The following is a 21,884-nucleotide window of genomic DNA, read 5'->3' as shown; positions in this document are numbered from 1 at the left end:
ATTGATTGATTAATGTCATTGATTGGCTCACTTGGTTTCCCAGGTCTGAATTAGTTTGTCCCACACAACTGACCCACCATTTGTGAACCACTGAGCTACAACCTTTTCATGGGTACTGGATAGGAGTGTGGGTGAAGGAGAGTGTGAGTTACACCCCTCTCTCCAGGGCCCTGCCCTCTCTCCTTACCTGTAGCAGTGACTCGGCCTTCCCCATAGCCCTGTCCGTCTCCGATAACTCCCCCTCCAGCTCCTCGCTGTGCCTCCCCTGGCTCTGTAGCTCCGCCCTCATCACCCCTAGCGACTCCTCACCCCCCGCCTGATTGGCCCTCCCAGCATGGGCGCCGCCCCCCAGGCTCTCCCGTTTGATCTCCTGCTCCAGCTGGGCGGAGCGAGACGAGAAGTCGTGGAGTCGCCGGCCGCAGTCGTCCATCTTGGCATGGAGCTCCCCCAGCCTCCTCCTCATCCCCCTCTCCCTCTCCACCTCCGCCTGCAGCTCTTCCTGCCAGAACGTCTCGTGGGCCAGCTCGGCCTGGTTCCTCCTGGCTGCCTGTTCCAGAGCCTCCATTTCCTCCTGGAGGCAAGCCTCTGGGACAGGGGAAGGAGAGGCGGCCGGGGAGGCCCTGTTCCAGGACCGAGAGTCTCTCTCCATGGCCTCCAGCTGGGCCTCAATGGCCCTCAGCCTCTCCTGCTGCTGAAGAATCTGCCGGAAGACCTCCTCTTTGGACGGGCCCACAGGAGGGGAGGGAGAGGGAGAGTGAGGGGAGGGAGAGGGAGAGGGGGAGTGGGTGTGTGGGGAGGGGGAAGGAGCATGGTGGGGAGGAATGGGGCTTGGTGAGGCCCTCTCTTTGGGGGAGTCGCGGGGAGACTTCCTGATGAGCTGCTTGGCTTTGGTTCTGGGGGACGTGGAGGGCCCCAGGTTAAAGGTGAGGGACTTCTTGGGCTGGGTGCATTTGAGGGGCTCTGGTTCGGGGTGTTTGGGCAGAGGAAGAGGGGCGACACGGTCCTGGGTGGAGCCAGAGCCAGACCCTGGTCCATCGCTGCTGCTGGGGCCGGTGCGGCGCAGGAAGAACTGGACGTCGTTGCTGTGCTGGCCCAGCTTGGCCAGGGACTCCAGGGGCCTTTCATTGGCTAACAGCTGCCTCTCTGAATCTCTCAGTCTCTGGATCAGCACGTAGCGACCCGTCTGACCTGTGGCAGGAAGAGTAGTCAGAAAACTGAAACACAACATCAAATCACGGGGGTATCATTAACAGCTCATTGCCCTCTCTCTGGCTATGGGCTATGGCTAATGTCTATACAAGACTCTAAACTCTAGTTCTGCAGTCCTTCACGCAACTCTCTTTTCTCTCAGCAATGAAAAATTTGAGCAGAAGACGGTTGTATAAGTCTTATACAACTTATAAACATGTTCAAACAAACTGAAATCTCCATGAGGACTGAAATGAGGACAAGCTCTCCCTAATGACCTGGCAGCCGCTCACACACACACACAGAGGAAAGGGAAGCTGCTAAATATGGGGTTTCGTTTTTTGGCACTGCAGTAAGTGGCTTCAATACAGCCTGAGGGTGTGGTGACAGAAGCTTGCTCTATACCAAGTCGACCCCTAGCGCCCTTCCCCCTTGGCACTTCATTGAGGTCAGAAAGGAAGGATAGGTGGAAATAAATAAATCTAACACAGTGGTTCCACCTTGACCTCTGATCAGTGGGATTTTCACCATATTGCTGATGCCTATCCAATTATTTTAGATCTAAAGTGCCTTAGGGTTTAGAGGGAAAGAACTCGCACCCCAGAGAGGAAGAGGGACTGAGATACTGACCAATGGCCTGAGCCAGTGCGATGACCACATCCTGGCAGGAAGTCTCCTCTGATAGGCCACAGACCACGCGCACAACTCCATCCACCCACACCTTCAGCTCCATCTGAGACGCGATGCTACGAAATGCAATGAGGACTTCAGTTCAGATCCACTTCGCTCGGTTCGGCTCAGTTCAGCACTGCATGGTACTACTGACTCCACTCTGCAGGGAAGAGAAACATGGATAGGGAGGGTTAAAAAAACACCCTCACAACCAATCAATTAGTCACAGTACATAAATACATGTTACACAGAACTTGTGAAACTTCCACAACGTTATCTAGCCAAAGGGGGTGAAAAAAGTAATCCTTTGAAACACAGCAGAATAATATTGTTGCCAAGTTTAACACACACGACAGGCAGCTGTGTCACACACAATTGGCCCATTTCTCTCTCCATCCTCTGTGTAGTATTGAAGCTATGGGTTTATACATCTCTCCTACAGGCTCTATACGTAACAGAGCCTTATTGACGTCAGGCCCTGCATATGTGTGACTGAGTCTACCAGTCGTGACTGAGGTTTAGATTTCCAGCACACTGCCCCTTGGGAGCTGAGCTGAGCGGAGCCGAGCGTTGCGTTCCTGAAGTTTCCTGTTGGTTAGTTGGAGCTCTGGTGGTACCTCACGGACCTGAGAGCGTCAACGCAGATCTGTAACCCAATGAAATGCTTCTCAGCGTAGTGCCGAGAACAGCGAACAGGTGAGTGTGTGTGTGATCCACTTTGATACCTCCCACCAGCAGCTGACCTGGCAGACCTGGAACTTCAGAGACTGTCTCTGGGAAGAGCAGCAGGTTTCCTAACACTGGAGGAGATTTAGGCCTAAGTGGATTTCACAATAAGGAACAGGAACAGCACTAACCACTCCCCTGTGTGCCCTTTCATGACTTTACTTCATCTGTATTCCACTAATAACAAGGCAATAACATGCGTTGCCTGACTCGTAAAGTCAATAGCCTTGGGTGGTAAAGCACACACCTAGACCTACAACTTTTATTAACGATAGTAGTAGTAGACTATACAGTTTCTCATTTGGCATATGATAACTCAGTAAGGCCATACACACTGGCAGTGTGACTCTTACATAAGTTATGTCAACATGAGTAATAGATAAAATGACCCACTTGCTCTGTAACTGGCACACAGCACAGCTAGTGTTTGAGCTCAAACCCCTAGCCTAGCTCCTCCCCCTCCTCTCTCTGAGGTGTTTGTACTCATTGACTATTGGCTGTAGTCCAGGGGCCATCTATAGGGGAGCTGCCCAGCAGGAATGCACTGACTTCATCTGATGAGCACAAGAATTCCAGCTTTCTTAACAAACCATCATTATAGCAGTTTATATACCATCACTAGCTCCCCTCCCTGCGACCCAGCTACCCCCAACATTACTCATGTGGTATAAACAGGCCAAACACTGGGCGAGCTCGGGAGCAACAGAACACAACGCCACCACATACAGAGAAGGAATCACAACTAGGGCTGTTTTGGTGAGCGTATTACCGCCACACCGGCGGTCACAAGTCATGAAGGCAGTCAGATTCCACATGACCGTTTAGTCATGGTAATTTGGCTTCTCCCAAGCTCTGATGCTGCTGATGGTCATTAGTAGCCTACCAAACTTGCTAACTGCCTGGTACCCTCTAATCACTCTGACAACAATGCAAATGTAATTTTTTCCCCTGCCCCTGTTTCAAGACAGGTGCATGATAATGGTCCATTCTAAATCAAAACAAATTTCACACATATTATTTTGTATATGTAAAGACAAGATTAAATCAGGAATAGTCTGATTGGTGACAATATTAGCCTATCACTTCTGAATTATATATTATCACTTTTCAATTTTCATCATAAAAATGCACCTTTATAATAAAAGCCATTACATGCATAATCGCATTTGCGGTCACTTTTCATAATGGTGTTTTCCCGCTAATGGAACATTCCCACCTATAGCCTACTGCCGTGTGCGCCTTGCTGTGCTTATAAAGTGAAGAAATAGCTTATAGTCTAATAGTTTATAAAAAATGTAAGCTAAACATTCTGATCTGTTGCGTCAGCCTCATTGCATAGAAAATGTTTTTTGATGCTAGTGGTTGTATTAATTTGGGATCTATCGCATCCCACAACTGTCCCAGACTATGTTTGGAATATTTATTTATCGTACAGAATAGGTCAACTTTTTTACTATGGGGGATAGTAGATTGGGTGGACAACAGTGGGTGGACTGGCCTCCGTCTTTGTGGTAGTAATTAGAAGTTAACATTTACATTTAAATTTCAATGGTGTACCAGCTAAATTGCAGTGGTCTGAAGGGATAGGTCCATTCTATGAATTCCATTTCTATGATTGAAATGACACCCACCCTGTATTCAAGAGCATGTTGTGCCTCAACCGATGGCGGGCACAACACAAAAACCTCAGATGATGTAAAGTAGGGTCTAAGCTACAACATATGTGAATATGGAGAAAAAAAATCGGAGTTTAAATTTATATTTAGATAATTGACGTTAAAGGTAAAAACATTTCTTTAAATAAAGTATTAAATAATTTGACAACCCTGTTTGTACGCTGTTAAATGATATCAAACTCAACCGTTTATATTTTCAAGTGACGAAGACATGGGTGTCTCATGGTATGGTGGGGTATGTAAAATGGGTCAACTTTGAGTGCATTTATCTCCTGAATGTTTTGGCATTCAGGTAAAAAAAGTCACTATCTGACCACTTCTTCCATGGGCAAACATGTATGGAAGTTTTGTTTAAATCAAAAGGGAAGCTGTCAAAAAGTGATTGAATTCAAATGGTTTACCCAATTATTACTTAGTAACTCATTATTATGACTTACCATGTCATAATAATGACTCCCATATCTCACAACGGCTGAAGATATAACATGTTTCCCAAAACACCACGCAGAGAGAACGCTCGCTAAGTGCGTCATTGGAGCATGTGTCAATACTGATAGTATCGACATAAAGGGAGCGCCTGCTCTCGGATCAGCTTTCTCCATTGAAATCTTTCCTTAATATTATAATTATTTCACAATACTGATGACGGAGGAGCTCCTAGAGAGATATTACCACCTACGGCTGCAAATACTGAGGCAGTTTATTCTAATAAGAATGCACTAAATCATTGATTTGGCACATCATTGAGCACGTTAGGCTACACATCATGAAATATATTAAGACAAATGACAGTACTCTACATGTAGCAAAATAGAACTCAATTGATTGAACATGAAATGTATTTCACTATGGTCGGAATAGGCCTATAGCCTACTGTTTATATTTTAATGCAGTCATCTCGGTTTTCATTTGAACCATCTTTTTATACTTGCTTGTTTGTAACAGTTGCAAAGACATTGGCAACTTTGTATTTGTAGTCAATTTTGTTCTGAAGTTATCGGTGGTCACAGAGAGACGGATAAATCATGTGATTCTATGTTTAGCAGAGATCTTCTTTGTATAAAGTCATGCGGGAGAGCAGAAAAGCATCTAACAACGCACTTAGCTGTTCTACAAGTGGTCTGAGGCAGGCGTTAGATTACCAGCGTTTTCAAGTGCAATGTTAACGATGACTTTGGGAAACAGCTCAGAGATTTAACTATGCTCCTATGAACGTTCTAACGATACACTTAGCCTTAAGATGCTTTTTGGAAACCGGGCCCAGGCCGAGAGCAGTGGAATGCCACCTTACATGCCTGTGTGTGAGTGTGAGAGCGAGAGAAAGAAAGAAAGACGCTGGAACAAACTCTCCCTTGTCTATGAGAGGACTAGGACTATGACACACACACAGTAACCCAGTAAATCAAACATGGTATCCAACACCAACCCATCTCCCCGTCAGAGCCAGGCTCGCAGTGACCTGTGAGACAAACCGCTCATCACACTCAGGTAGGAAACTGGAACAAACACAGCATCTGAATTCTCCAAAATGGCTTCATTTCCGCCTCACTTGCAATGATCCTGCAGAACTGGACGATAGATGAAAGCAAGTGTAAAAGTGTATATAGGCCTCCAAATATTTCCTTTACTTTATTTAGTGTTTTCAGATGGTTGTAAAATAAGATGAGGAGATAAGGTAAGGACAGAGGTATCTGTGCCCTGACCCCTATCCATCATCTCTATCTTATCTAGCATGACAAGCTCTCCTATAGCACCTCACCTGGCCAGGTCTTATTGGCCAAACGAGCCCTGGTGTTGGGGGTTGTGTGTGACAGGTTCTCACACTGGCTATGACACCATGTGACAGCTTAGGAGTTGTGTGTTCCATGAAAAGATGTCATTTTCCCACGAAAACACACCTTCTAGTCAGTGAAATGTGATCAACCACACCAACCGGAAACAAACCAGCCACAGTCTCATGTTACTTACTGCATGGCCATTGTCACTGTCAGTCTGTCACAGGAACAACAGTGGTATCTTTGTCAGATATCCAGTGGTGTAAAGTACTTAAGTAAAAGTAGTTTTTTGGGGCATCTGTACATTACTATTTATAATTTGACAACTTTTACTTCACTACATTCCTAAAGAAAATAATGTACTTTTTACTCCATACATTTTCCCTGACACCCAAAAGTACTCGTTACATTCTGAATGCTTAGCAAGACAGGAAAATGGTCCAATTCACACACTTATCAAGAGAACATCCCTGGTCATCCCTACTGCCTCTGATCTGGTGGACTCACTAAACACAAATGCTTTGTTTGTAAATTGTCTGAGTGTTGGAGTGTGCACCTGGCTTTCTGTAAATAAAAAAACAGGAAAATGGTGCCATTTGGTCAGCTTAATATAAGGAATCTTAAATGATTTGTACTTTTACTTTTGATACTTAAGTATATTTTAGCAATTACATTTACTTTTGATACTTACGTATATTTAAAACCAAATACTTTTACTCAAGTAGTATTTTACTTTGTGACTTTCTCTTTTATTTGAGTCATTTTCTATTAAGGTATCTTTACTTTTACTCATGTATGACAATTGGGTACTTTTTCCACCACTGCAGATATCTATGGTATCTTCTAGAATCTAGTGAAAAACATGGCAACTATGCCTAGGCCCTACATATATTTGAAGCCACCAACAACAGCATGAAATAGCATACATATTTAATGGTGCACATCTATTCTGGGATATGTCCAATGAGAGACATCCAGCTGACAGCTTCTCCAACACCAACTGTCTTCAGGTCGACTCCACCACATCCGTACAGTGGCGGCTCCAGGTCTGACTGACACTCATCTCTGTGGTTGTGTGAAGGGTGTGGATGATCCACACAGACCACTCACATACGTTCAGAAACACACCCACCCACCACTATCCAGGCAACCAGAGGTTTTCAAACTCACAAATATCCACCCAGGCCCTCCACACCCAAAACTCACCCCATCCCCTCACCCCATCCCCCCATCCCCTCACCCCATCCCCCCATCCCCTCACCCCATCCCCCTAGCCCCTCACCCTATCCCCCTCACCCCATCCCCTCACCCCATTCTGTTGCTCACTGCTGCTCTGCTCATGCTCTTACCATCATCATCACCCACCTAGCCACTCAGCCAGCCTCTGTCTCTGATCAATGAGAGGGAGAGAGAACCCTCCAGCATGGCTGCCTGCTGCACGCACTCATCGTTATACCAATGAAAGAGACACACACTGACAGACAGCATTTGTGTCTAGTCTGGTGTTCTGAAGCCTAAGACTGACTAGTCACAGCTAGTCCTTAAGAGTGAATAGGGTGAATAATGAGGTGTTCTTCCTCAGAAGAGAGTTACCGCCTTGATAACCTCTTAGACATGGTAACCATCAGCACACATTCCTGTGGCTTCATGCACACTCAGTAGATCACCCTAAACACACAAAACATACCAGCCACTCACACGCACACAGATTCACAAAAGCACGCGCGCGCACACAAACGCACACAGATTGACACAAGCACGCACACAGTGGTCCATGCTAACCAATTCCAAGTTTCCACCTTACAGTAGAGGTGATGGTTATTCATTGGTGACCTGTGTCTAGTTGAATCTCAGCTGAGCTACTAGGGTCAGCTCTCAGGGGGACAGGAACACATCTCTACAGAACAGAACTGAACATGTTCAACTAGACTCAGTACAGGTTTTTCTCAAATGATCAGCATCAAAGCCCACGCAGACACAGTGGGCAGCATCTCTCTGTCTGTGTGTGTAAGTGTGCTTCTGTCTGTATGAGCTACAGTGTCAGCCTGTGTATAGCACAGGGCCAAAACAAGCAGAGCATGAAGAGGTCTCCATATGTACTCCACAGCTGTTCATAGAGGAGAACACACACACACACACTTATGTCAGACACACCCTAAAACCTCAAGTTCCCATCCAAACCCACACAGAGGAATTTATTGATTACTGTTAGTCACCCAGAGGAACGCTATTGGGAAATGGAACAGAGAATAAAGGTGAGAAGTAAACGTTCCACAAGTGCTTAAGTTATGAATCCGCTTCAACACCTGCCCCTTAAACAGTGAAGAACAAGGAGCGGAACAGATGTGTGCCTACACTTGACTGCGCTGCAGGCTAATTCAAATCTATACCTGCCCACAACTATTCCTGTACAATCACACAGAGAGAGAGAGAGAGAGAGAGAGAGAGAGAGAGAGAGAGAGAGAGAGAGAGAGAGAGAGAGAGAGAGAGAGAGAGAGAGAGAGAGAGAGAGAGAGAGAGAGAGAGAGAGAGAGAGAGAGAGAGAGAGAGAGAGAGAGAGAGAGAGAGAGAGAGAGAGAGAGAGAGAGAGAGAGAGAGAGAGAGAGAGAGAGAGAACCCCTTGTCACTGAGCTTCACCGTACTCACATGGAGGAGAACAGTGAGAAGAAGGAAGCAGAGCATGCAGTACACACACCCCCTCAGAAAATGACACACACAGCTTTAAACACATTCTCATTCTTTATGAAACACACACACACAAACAGACTCTCCCTCTCTGTTCGCTCTCGCTCTTATTGTCATTCAAAGGCAAACACACACTGTCCTTGATACACAAAAGTAAACAGCTCCCTGAAGTAAACAGTGTGATAATGAGTTTCTTTGTGGCTGTCTGGGTAGTGGGCAATGCCCTAGTGATGTGCACGACTCTGCCTGCTGTGTCACTCTACCCCTGGGCAGAGGCAGAGGCAGAGACAGAAACAGGCTGGCACCAACCACCCTGGTCCCCTCTACACAGTTGCGGCGCTCATTGTTATAATAGCCACACTAGTATTCATGCCCTCTGGGTTCCTCTTGCACCACAGAGCCAATCCCACTCGTAATGTAGAACACTGTCTGTCACAGTGAGCCCAAATATTGATGTTGTCCTCTCGCTTGCTTTGTCTGTTAGGCATGACACTCATTACTGGCTTTGTTGGTTCTGTCTGTCTGTTTTATGACCATTCTGCTCCACGTGAGACAGCAACAACACTGTAATAAAACTGTTGATTCAACTTTATTTTGCCCTCTTTTTTCCATCCCTCATTCCCTCCATTCTTCTTCCGTCCCTCCAGCTCCAAGTGAGACCGATAAGAGGTGTGGCACGGATAAGAGCTGAGAGCAGCCAGTTAGGTCACGTCATCATCATCATCATCATCATCATCATCATCCAGCAGGGTTCTGACAATCTAACTTCCCCACCTGATGTCTCCACTACAGAACATGTATAAAAGTAAATATGACATACACACATCCAGGTGCTGGAGGTCAAATAATAGACTCAGCAAAAAGTCAAAGAAGACTCAGTCTGTACAAGAGTCAGGAAACATTATGATATTTTAATAAACCACATGGGAGCATACTGTAGATCTCAATGTGCAATCTTCTTGTGCTAGGTCTCAGTGTGCAGTCTTCTTGTGCTAGGTCTCAGTGTGCAGTCTTCTTGTGCTAGGTCTCAGTGTGCAGTCTTCTTGTACTAGGTCTCAGTGTGCAGTCTTCTTGTACTAGGTCTCAGTGTGCAGTCTTCTTGTACTAGATCTGTGTGCAGTATTCTTGTATGAACTACTTCTCAGTGTGCAGTCTTCTTGTATGTACTAGATCTCAGAGTGCAATCTTCTTGTACTACATCTCAGTGTGCAGTCTTCGTGTACTAGATCTCAGAGTGCAGTCTTCTTGTACTACATCTCAGTGTGCAGTCTTCGTGTACTAGATCTCAGAGTGCAGTCTTCTTGTACTACATCTCAGTGTGCAGTCTTCTTGTATGAACTACATCTCAGTGTGCAGTCTTCTTGTCCTAGATCTCAGTGTGCAGTCTTCTTGTCCTAGATCTCAGTGTGCAGTCTTCTTGTCCTAGATCTCAGTGTGCAGTCTTCTTATACTTCTTTTGTAACGGTACAGAGCATGCAGCCTAGGGGTTTCTAACTTCCTTGATGTGTGAGGAGGAGAAAGACAAGATGCTGTCGCATACTGACACTCTACACACAGACACAAAAAGCCCACAAAACTGCATCCAGCAGTAGGCTATATCTAAGCAGAAGTGTTCACATGCAGAAATAATTAGCTGTAGCTTTGTCCACCGACAAAGCTGCAGTGACTGACTGACTGGCTAACTGGCTGACTGGCTAACTGGCTGACTGGCTAACTGGCTGACTGGCTAACTGGCTGACTGGCTAACTGGCTGACTGGCTAACTGGCTGACTGGCTAACTGGCTGACTGGCTAACTGGCTGACTGGCTAACTGGCTGACTGGCTGACTGGCTGACTGGCTAACTGGCTGACTGGCTGACTGGCTGACTGGCTAACTGGCTGACTGGCTAACTGGCTGACTGGCTAACAGGCTGACTGGCTGACTGGCTGACTGGCTGACTGGCTGACTGGCTAACTGGCTGACTGGCTAACTGGCTGACTGGCTGACTGGCTGACTGGCTGACTGGCTAACTGGCTAAATGGCTGACTGGCTGACTGCACTAGAGAACAGGGAGTGGTCACAGGCCCTAGAGGAAATAAGATCTCTGATCTTCTGAAGCCTCCACATGCAGCCCTATAAAGGGCTTTGATTCCTGGAGAACTTTTCCAAAAGGACCACACCTAAGACTGGAGCAGATTAGCCTTTACAGTCTGTGACAAGGAAGTAAAGTGGTTTGAACAACAACAAAACCTCAACGGAAGGTTTAGTTTAGTCGGCGGTCTTAGCAAAACATCAGAAAGCAGAAAGTTGTGTGTGGAGTTAGAGGCAGGTTTTTTTCTCCTGTTTCAGAGTCCATATGGCTGTGTGTGTGTGTTCTCTCACACAGAGGAGGGGGCCAGGCTGCTGCAGCCTCTCTAGACACACAGCTTGCTAATTAGACTGAGCGGTTGCCTGGTCTCCCAGCGAATGAAGAGCAGCAACAACTCATGAATAATGCATTTCACAGCACATTACATTTGGCAAATATTTCTCTGAACAAATCCCAAACACATGTGACTGGCCGGCAGCGCCTCTCTGAAAACATCCCCTCTGTCTGTCAGTGTGTCTGTCTGTCAGTGTGTCTGTCTGTGGTAGCGCTATTCAGATGCTAATGACATAGCAGGAGGCATCAGAAACTGTGGTAATAAGCTGTTTCAGGCACTAACAAATCACTGCTCCAGACATCAGTATCAACCCATTATACTGATTGGCTTACTGGTTTGTGGGTTCATTTGCAGCAAGAATTGCAACATATTTTATATTCAATCTGTGTCCTCAAAGCACGTCAACAGTGTTTTAGTAGTCCGTTAATAGTGCAGGAATGGTTGAACAACATCTCACTCAGTTTAAAAGATGCAGAGTAACCACCCAGTTGGATTACATATAAACCTACTGTAGCAACAACAACACACAGGTTTTACTAAGTCATTGATTATTAACCTTGGATGATCCAAGATGGCGTAGCAGTGCGGTCGTGTTCTCTGTTGTGTGGCCGTGTAAATAGCCAGTTTTTTGTATTTTTTTGTATTTTACATATATATATTTCCCTATCACACTTTTCATCCTTCTACTAAATATACTTTCCTGCAACCCGCCTCACTCAATGTGGAACGGATTCTATTATTTACTCACCTTTATCTAGAATCTCCAGTTGAAACTAGCTAGCCAGCTAACTAGCTAACTAGCTACCTGCTATTAGCCACCGTTAGCGGTTTTCACCCAGAACATCAGATTTTCTGCCGGAATAACTGAATCACTGGACCTTAACACCGGATCGCAACTAGCTAGCCGCAACCGAATGGATGTTGCTGTAGGCTAATCACCACTGCCCCCGAAGCAAGCACCAGTTAGCCTTGAGCTAGCCTCGAGCCAGGCCCATATCCCGGCTATCTACCTCTTTGTCTACCGGACGGGAGTAGCCAGCTAACTAGCTACTTGCTATTAGCCACCGTTAGCGGTTTTTCACCATTGTCCGTGGCCTGCACTACCTACCAGCCAGCTCTAGCCTGGACTATTATCGGCCAGTCTGCACTGTCTGCACAGCGCGTTATCGACCCAGAACATATCGGATTTTCTGCCCGGAATCACTGAATCACTGGACCTTTAACACCGGATCATCGCAACTAGCTAGCTGCAACCAAATGGATGTTGTTGTTGGCTAATCAGCCTTGAGTCATGCACATCTTCCGGCTATCTACTTCTCTGTCAACCGGACGGGACCTCCTAGAGTCGACACGGAGCCCCGCCGATCCATCCATCTGCTAGCCCCGGCCCACTAGCTCACGCAAACAACAGCCGTGCTTCCTGCTCGCTGTAATGTAGCACCAATTCGAACTGCTCTCGGACTCACATATTGCTGTTCACTGGACCTTATGATCACTCAGCTGCACAGCTGATGCCTGCTGGACTGTTCCTTTACACGGTACCCTGTCCTGTTTATCTGTTTAGGCTCAGCACAAACTTTTATCGCCATTACCAGTTGTTGTCTTAGCTCTCTCTAATAACACCTGTGATTGCTTTATGCCTCGCTCCCATGTCAATATTCCTTGCCTATTGCTGTTCCAGTTAGTTCTTATTATACAATTTCACTGTAGAACCCCGAGATCGGCTCAATCGGTGCCTCCAGTGATGCTATCTCTTTCATTGTTACCCAACGCTTAGGTTTACCTCCACTGTACTCATATCCTTCCATATCCTTGTCTGTACATAATGCCCTGAATCTATTCAACAAAGCCCGGAAATCTGCCCCCTCTATTCTCTGTACCCAACGCACTAGAAGACCAGTTCTTAAAGCCTTTAACCGTATCCTTATTCTAGTCCTCCTCTGTTCCTCTGGTGATGTAGAGGCTAACCCAGGCCCTGTAGCCCCCCGTATCACTTCTACTCCCCAGGAGATATCATTTGTTGACTTCTGTAACTGTAAAGGCCTTGGTTTTCTGCACGTTAACATCAGAAGCCTCCTTCCTAAGTTTGAGTTATTCACTGCGTTAGCACACTCCGCCAACCCTGATGTTCTAGTAGTGTCTGAATCCTGGCTTAGGAAGGCCACCTAAAATTCAGAAATGTCCATCCCCAACTACAACATTTCCGTCTATCATACTATCCAGGTCTGTGCCCAAACAGTTTGAGCTCCTACTTCTAAAAATCCACCTTTCCAGAAATAAGTCTCTCACTGTTGCCGCTTGCTACAGACCCCACTCAGCCCCCAGCTGTGCCCTGGACACCATATGTGAATTGATTGCCCCCCATCTATCCTCAGAGTTCGTACTGCTTGGTGACCTAAACTGGGATATGCTTAACACCCCGGCCATCCTACAATCCAAACTAGATGCCCTCAATATCACACAAATTATCAAGGAACCTACCAGGTACAACCCTAAATCCGTAAACATGGGCACCCTCATAGATATCATCCTGACTAACGTACCCTCTAAATACACCTCCGCTGTCTTCAACCAGGATCTCAGTGATCACTGCCTTATTGCCTGCGTCCGTAACGGGTCCACGGTCAAATGACCACCCCTCATCACTGTCAAACGCTCCCTAAAACACTTTAGCGAGCAGGCCTTTCTAATTGACCTGGCCCAGGAATCCTGGATGGATATCGATCTCATTCCATCAGTAGAGGATGCCTGGTTGTTCTTTAAAAGTGCTTTCCTCTCAATCTTAAATAAGCATGCCCCATTCAAAAAATTCAGAACTAAGAACAGATATAGCCCCTGGTTCTCTCAGACTTGACTGCCCTTGACCAGCACAAAAACATCCTGTGGCATACTGCATTAGCATCAAATATCCCCCGCGATATGCAACTTTTCAGGGAAGTTAGGAACCAATATACACAAGCAGTTAGGAAACAGAAATTTGCATCCTGTAGCACCAACTCCAAAAAGTTTTGGGACACTGTAAAGTCCATGGAGAGTAAGAGCACCTCCTCTCAGCTGCCCACTGCACTGAGGCTAGGAAACACTATCACCACCGATAAATCTACAATAATCGAGAATTTCTACAAGCATGTTGCTACGGCTGGCCATGCTTTCCACCTGGCTACCACTACCCTGGCCACCAGCTCTTCAATTCTTGGGTCGACTCTTTTCTCTGTGTATATCAATGATGTCGCTTTTGTTGCTGGTGACTCTCAGATCCACCTCTACCCAGACGACACCATTTTGTATACATCTGGCCCTTCATTGGACACTGTGTTAACAAACCTCCAAACGAGCTTCAATGCCATACAACACTCCTTCCGTAGCCTCCAACTGCTCTTAAACACTAGTAAAACTAAATGCATGCTCTTCAATCGAACGCTGCTGGCACCCGCCCACCCGACTAGAATCACTACTCTCGACGGGTCTGACCTAGAGTATGTGGACAACTACAAATACCTAGGTGTCTGGTTAGACTGTAAACTCTCCTTCCAGACTCACATTAAGCATCTCCAATCCAAAGTTAAATCTAGAATCGGCTTCCTATTTCGCAACAAAGCCTCATTCACTCATGCTGCCAAACATGCCCTCGTAAAACTGACTATCCTACCGATCCTTGACTTCGGCGATGTCATTTACAAAATAGCCTCCAACACTCTACTCAGCAAATTGGATGTAGTCTATCACAGTGCCATCCGTTTTGTCACCAAAGCCCCATATACTACCCACCACTGTGACCTGTACGCTCTTGTTGGCTGGTCCTCACTACATATTCGTCGCCAAACCCACTGGCTCCAGGCCATCTATAAATCACTGCTAGGCAAATCCCCGCCTTATCTTAGCTCATTGGTCACCATAGCAACACCCACCCGTAGTATGCGCTCCAGCAGGTATATCTCACTGGTCATCCCCAAAGCCAACACCTCCTTTGGCCGCCATTCCTTCCAGTTCTACCACAACTGCTCTAACTAGATAAACACTTTATTCACTCATTTTACATTTTAGTCATTTAGCAGACGCTCTTATCCAGAGTGACTTACAGTTAGTGAGTCCATACATTTTCATACTGGCCCCCTGTGGGAAACGAACCCACAACCCTGGCGTTGCAAGCGCCATGCTCTACCAACTGAGCTACAGGGGACCATGTAAACTAGGCCAGTCATGTATTTCTCTCAGTAAAAGGGCTGCATAGGGCTGAGCCACAATGAGTAACCTTCTATTGTCCTCTTCATTTATTTACAAAAATTTTGCGTGCTGTATAGTTTACATGGTCCCCTGTGGGGTTTTAGAACAGAGAAGAGGACTTAGCCTCGTAATCGTTACTCAGCTCCTTGAGAGACAGAGAGGACTGACTGGTGTGGCTACTGAGCTCTACAGAGAACAGGAGGCTGTGTTGTTAAGTGGTTAAGAGCATTGGGCCAGTAGTCAAAAGGTTGCTGGTTCGAATCCCAGAGTCATCAAGTAGAAAACAATCTGCCTTTCTGCCCTTAAGCAAAGCAGTTAACCCCTGAATAACAACTGCTCCCTGGGCGCCGACGATGTGGATGTCAATCAAGGCAGCCCCCCTCACCTCTCTGATTCAGATGGTTAAATGCGGAAGACACATTTCGGTTCAATGCATTCAGTTGTGCAACTGAGTAGATATCCCTTTTCCCTAGGCTACAGCCACAGACTGCTGATGGGCACCTCTATGAGTAATTATACACTCTCTACCTGACTCAGCACTACTGCAGGCCTGGCAGGGAGTCGAGATCACACGCACGCACACACTCATTGAGTGCACACACACACACACACACACACTCAGAGTGCACACGAAAGCAGAACACACACACACACACACACACACTTAGGGGTGTAACGGTACACGTATCGCACCGTGAACCCAAATAAATACATTCAAAATATAATAAAAAAATTAAACACTAGGCCTATAGGCTATGCATATGCTGCGTTGTATGCCTTTTGAGTAAATCGGAGCTGAAAAAAAAAACATTTCAGGCTATTCCGTTTAAACAACTATGCGCACGTTGTAATTACAATTCTAATCTTAATTGCCGCATTTCAAACTGTCCTTTTGCGAGGTGCAGTTGGGCACTAGTTCTGTACAATGGCAAGTGATGGAGTCAATAAAACAGGAGGATTCTCCATCATCGTTTAAATATCCCATCATCGTTTAAATATCCAGTTGGGGAAAATGTTGGCTTCCCAGTAGATTACAACGGCAATGGACAGCGTTAACAGTACTATGTAGCCACTGCTAAACGAGAATAGCCTATGCAGCTGCCAACATCTCAAACATGTTGACACATTTACGCCGACATCACCCCGGTATTCCTACCACTGGAGAAAAACAACACAACTTGGTCTCCCCTTTACATTCAAGCAGCCTTTCGCAGCTGATTCTGACCTGGCCCCAAAAATTACAAGAGTGATAGGTATGTTTATAGCCGTGGATATGCACCAATTCTTGGTGGTTGAGAATAGGGGGTGTCAGCACCTTGTGAAAGTGCTCGAGGCACGTCACGAACTTCGCCCTCTCGCACCCATTTCAGCAAACAGGTAGTACCCACTCTATATAAGAAAGCTAAATCTGAAGTTGTCAATGAATTGACCAATGCACTCTGTGTTGCGCTTAATACAGATGGATGGACCTCCAGGGCTACAGAAAGCTACTTAGTGACAGGCCATCACATTACCCCAGAGTGGGAGATGACAAGTATCGTGCTACAGACACGCCCCCTTTATGAGTAGTCACACAAGTGCGCATCTTTTTCTCTTTGTAAGAAAACATTAAACGCATAGGCTATACAATGTCTGATCTATGTTTACATGTTGATTTCACACGCATATTGCACTTTATTTTAGTGTTGTTATTGATGAGTAATCATGTGTTTTCATTTAAGAAAATACGAAGTGATAGTATTCCTGATTGGGCTTTCATCAGGCATTATGACTCATGATCATATATGGAATCAGGAATACCAACACATTGTATTTTCTTAAATAAATAAAAATGAACTACAGTAACTGTTGCCATTTAATTTTCCTGCTGTGCCGAAACCGAACTGTGACACCAAAACCGCAAGATGTAGCGAGCGGTGGGTTTGGTCAAGGTTACACCCCTACACACAAAGGATTAAACACAACAAGATGGGAGAAGTGGCTGAATATGAATCACTGAGAAGAGAACATTAGATCATGATGCTAGGTTTCTGCCTAAAGTCATTGAGTATGTTTACATGCACAATAATAATTTGATATTAAACTGATTATGGCAGTAGGCAGATTATGCAATAGTCATGTAAACACCTTACTCTGCTTATCTTAAATCAGCATAAGATCAAAATCGAAGTAAACCTACACCGATTAAAACACCTGGTTTTCTGAGCAATCTTTCTAATTATTAGGACATCTTAAACAGCTTAATCAGAGGTCCAGAGGTGTATTTGATCTGCGCATGTTCTAGCACCAGCCGAGCGAGCCTCCCTCTTTAGCACGAGTTTAGTGAGTTCAGAACAACTGAATGTATGCTTTTTAGAAGTAGTTTTCACATACAAACTTTATATGTCCAAACTCAGAATCAAATGCAATTACAAGACTGACTGAAAGTTGGTATCCTTAAATTGCACTGAAGACAGTTATATTCGTAGGCCCTGTTCTAGTCTCATCTGTGTGTGCGTGCGTCTCGGTCTCCAGTAGCACTGGGCTGGTCTCATTAGTAATTTAAGGCTCTTTCAATGTCTGCTAATGTAAAGGACGTCACGCTGCTTGCTTAGCGAGTACCGCTTCCTCCTGATTCGGCTCACACCGAGGCTCGAACCCAAGACGTCTGCCTCGCAAACACACGTGACCGCCCTCTTGAAGCTTCTTACCAGTCAGCGCTACTCGAAAAGCTAACTATTCGCTGGCGCAAGTAGGGCCACTTCAGGCTGAGGAGTAATTTTCACACATTCCCATTGCCTACACTGACATCAATAATTGAATCATGCTTTTTTGTTTTCCTTTTTGGGATTCAATGTTCCAGCAGTACGCTCCAAAATGTTCCAAATGATACCCATTTCAAGTGTTATATGTTAAACCCCAAATACTAAGTTAAGAGTTGTCTATAGCCAGTGATGTAGTGGTAAAAAATAGGTGGGTAAACTCTGATCACCGGTCGCGGTGAAAAAATAAACGCTTGTTGTCGTGCAAAAACAAATGGTGGGTAAACTGCGTTTAGTTGTGTTTACCCTCCACTACACCACTGTCTATAGCCTAAAACCAAACAACAGTGGGAGAGTCTTTAGGATCCAGTCCAGACTAGTGCAGGTGTGCATACTTTAACAGGGCTGGACAGACAGTAAAAATATATGACTCCAAATGCAAAACAAGGAGTTGTGGGCTGGATTAACGTTTTAACAGATGAGATCTGTGCTGCATTCCACCCAGTTAGGCTACCTCCCAAGTCTCCCTCTCCATGCAATGGATAGTTAACAATAACAAACGCAGTCCCTTCAACACTGGTTTAAATTAAACTGTTAAACTGAACTCATCTAGTTCCATTCCTTCTCCCTAACACTAGGGAAATATTTGTTCTAACTTGGGGCCATGCAAGGGATACTGTAGTCAACCAACAGCCAGCTCTATTCCATTACATTACAACGTCTTAGTTTCCTACAGCTCCATTTCTTCTTCTACTATATTTATTCTCCTGAACACTAGTGAAACATTTGTCAATGTAATACACAGGTTAGGTAATAAACAGGTGTTGTAGATTAACATGTGGCTCCATGGTTAAGGTCAGTGGTATGCAAACCTCTTCTCACACACACACCTAATATTGACCTAGGGAGAGAGTGACTAGCCCTGGGAGAGTGTGATAAGGGCAAACAGTGTGTGTGTGTGAGTGTGTGTGTCTTTATGTGAGATCTGTACTTTAAACAGGGGATTCATACACCCTGAGGAATGTTTGTTGTGAAAGCATGCAGTGAGCTGACTGAAGGTAAGGGCAGAGGTCAGGTTGAGGGAGGAGTAAGATATGGGTTTAGGTGCAGAAGGTGTATGGTGTGAGGGGAGCAGAGTATGTGGATGTTTATGGATGCTATGAAGGTAGTATTGAGTGTGGTTGGTGTGGGTCATGCAGTGGGGATCTATAGGGCTAAGAAGGGCTAAGGCCACTCATGGGGAGGTGTCAGCCACAACTCTCGCTCTCATTAAACTGGGGGACGAGTAACGATTATTGCTCTCTAAGTGGAGGGGTGAAGGGGTGGAGGGGTAGATTTACGGTGGGATTCCTAATATCCCAGATACTTTACTGGATCAGGGACATATATCTGCCTTGCTCTGTCCAGCCCTGGAAACCTCCCGTTCACCCCCCTTACCATCAACACACACACACACGCACAGTCGCACTCAGTCAGGGCTCCATAGTTGACACTAGCCAGGCTGTTGAGGGGAGGGGGCACACAGATGAGGGAGGAGTGGGGGAGGGAGGGGTTAAGCTCTGCTTTGTGTGTGCCTGGTAGAGGTCTAAAAAATTGGGACCCCATTCCGAAATGGACCTGGGGTTTTCCCACCCAGACCGATATGCATAAATAAAAACATTTAATATAGAGACTCGTTCCAAACGGAACCGAGGACAACTTGACCCGTTCCGTATAAACCTGGTCGGACCAACCCCGGTCCGATAAGAGTGAGGAAAGCAGCAGTAAATGCATTTTTTAAGCTACTTTATTAACCAGAGTTGATAATGCGTGAGAGGATGGAGAGAGGTGCCACTCTAGCAGGCGGGGGAGGGGCAGTACTGTGAGCAAGTGACATGGGGAGCAGGGTGGTGGGAGGGAGAGACAAGAGACAGTAACCAACTGAGCCGACTCGCGCTATAGTAGACTAATAGCTGCCATAGCTAGGTTATTTATCATCAAATATGATTACGTAGTACCTGTCTTGGACTGCATCAAACCGGGACGAGAAGCTAGTTAAGCTAACTAACGTTAGCTAGCTAGGCTAACAGACTGCAGTGCATGCTCTTTCTCATCCTACAGTTACAAATAGCAACAACTGCATTCAGAATATTAAGTAGCAGCCTGCCTACATGTTGGCTCTTGGTCGTTGTAGCCGATCCTTCTCCTTTAACTTTTCATTCCGTCATTTTAATTCCATTAGATATCTCTTAACTTTTGCCACACACGGAGCGAGGCTCTATGACTGTAGCCTATTGCCACTTTGAGACTTATGATTGGCCAACAACAACGCTCCACTCTCGTGAAAAGCAGCAGCAGCAGCATAAATGATAACATGTCTCTCTTTCTCGCTCTCTACTGCAGCAGACTCATTCGGAAATGCACGGGCCCTTCCGGAAAAGTCAGTTAAAATTACACATACCTGAGACCCGTGACAATCATATCAGATCCGACCCAGATCCTTGACATTATTTAGAATTCTGGGTCCCGGATCGGGTATTCAGGTACAGGTGGATCCGTGAAGACCTCTACTGCCTGGTATCCATTCAGAATCTTCTTTACCACACACACAGCTTGGACACCTTTCAATATTTCAAAGAGAAACTCTCCAAACAATGTGTTTATGGTGGTACAACCAGTCCACAGTCCACAGAGCAGTATCACAAGTCAAGAGGAGAACATATGTCAGTGTTCATGTCGGTGTGAAAAGGCCAATGTAAAACACCTGCCCTAACTTAAAGAGATGAGTCAAGACACTGAGAACAGGGCCTTATCCATTCATCTCCATGACAGGGAGATCTTTGTCATCACATTGTGGTGAGCATAGGGGTTTACATACAGCTATAAGAACCAAAGAGAACACTGTTCAAAGTGACGACATGTCTTCTTCACCCATGACAGATCCTGAGCTGTGAAAGTGAAGTACCCGAGTGTGCTGAGACTGTGTTGAAAGTACACAGTCCCTGACCTGAGGAATGCCACCCAGTCTGACTGTGTCTGTGTGCATCAGTGGACGGAGGCTGCCCTGGAGGTCACCATGTACTATAGGATGAGAAAATGCCCCTAGGTGCTGATTTTTCGGTCTGTTTTGGCCTAGTATCCCTCCTAATGGTCCATCTTAAGAGGACTGTCGAAGTTAGATTTGAGCTTCTATTACCTGTTCTTGGAGGCAACTTTGACCTACTTCTATGATGTTCACAGATAATAGATATCAGTTTAAGGCAACGTCTTCCAACTCTGATTGGAGGCAAGTCTCTGCCAAGAACACCTGCCTCTACTCCCTCAAAGTCATAGATTTGGAAACCTTCACAGCTTGCCTTCTGCTTGGCGCCAAAAGCCCCTCTCTCAGGCCCCTGTGTGTGTATGTGTGTACGTGTGCGTATTCAGGCCCTCCCCTGGCAGAGAGACCAGCATTATTTACGGTTTTGTAAGATGCTGTGAGTCAACCCGGCACCTCAAACACAACACCCCATTGCAATGTCTATGCCTGGCGTCACACGACTCCTAGGGGATTGTGGGATGTTCGCGTTGCCACGGTCACAAGACAGTGCTGAGGAGACAGGTTGCGTCAAGATAAATCTCATTACACGCACCACACACACCCCCTCGTCTCCACGTCCACAGGTGTCCGGAGGCTTGGCAACACTGTCAACTCTAACAGGTCAGGGTCACATAGGTCAACCTAGAAGTCTGAGGCCAAGCGGGTTTGACAGAATACACACAAGTCAGGGTGAAAGAGGTGAAGCAGTAAGAAACAGACAGGGCCAGGGGTGAAG

At 45.9% G+C, this 21,884-nt stretch overlaps 1 protein-coding gene across 5 annotated transcripts in view; it reads right to left on the bottom strand.

Annotated features, from left to right (window-relative positions):
• Nucleotides 1–21,884, bottom strand: part of LOC121532191 (ras association domain-containing protein 8-like) — a 53,671-nt gene that overhangs the window by 9,635 nt on the left and 22,152 nt on the right. For all 5 annotated transcript variants that reach the window (XM_041837971.2, XM_041837970.2, XM_041837973.2 and 2 more), the window contains exons 2-3: nt 1,819–2,020; nt 188–1,188 (exon numbers count right to left, since the gene is read on the bottom strand). In XM_041837971.2, coding sequence (XP_041693905.2) covers nt 188–1,188; nt 1,819–1,921 — 1,104 coding nt within the window. In that variant the 5' untranslated portion in view covers nt 1,922–2,020. The remainder of the gene's footprint in view (nt 1–187; nt 1,189–1,818; nt 2,021–21,884) is intronic.

This window comes from Coregonus clupeaformis, chromosome 19 (genome assembly GCF_020615455.1).
Source record: "Coregonus clupeaformis isolate EN_2021a chromosome 19, ASM2061545v1, whole genome shotgun sequence".
NCBI classification, from domain to species: Eukaryota; Metazoa; Chordata; class Actinopteri; order Salmoniformes; family Salmonidae; genus Coregonus; species Coregonus clupeaformis.
Note: the sequence above shows the minus strand (reverse complement) of the source record. Positions and strands in the feature narration are given on the sequence as shown.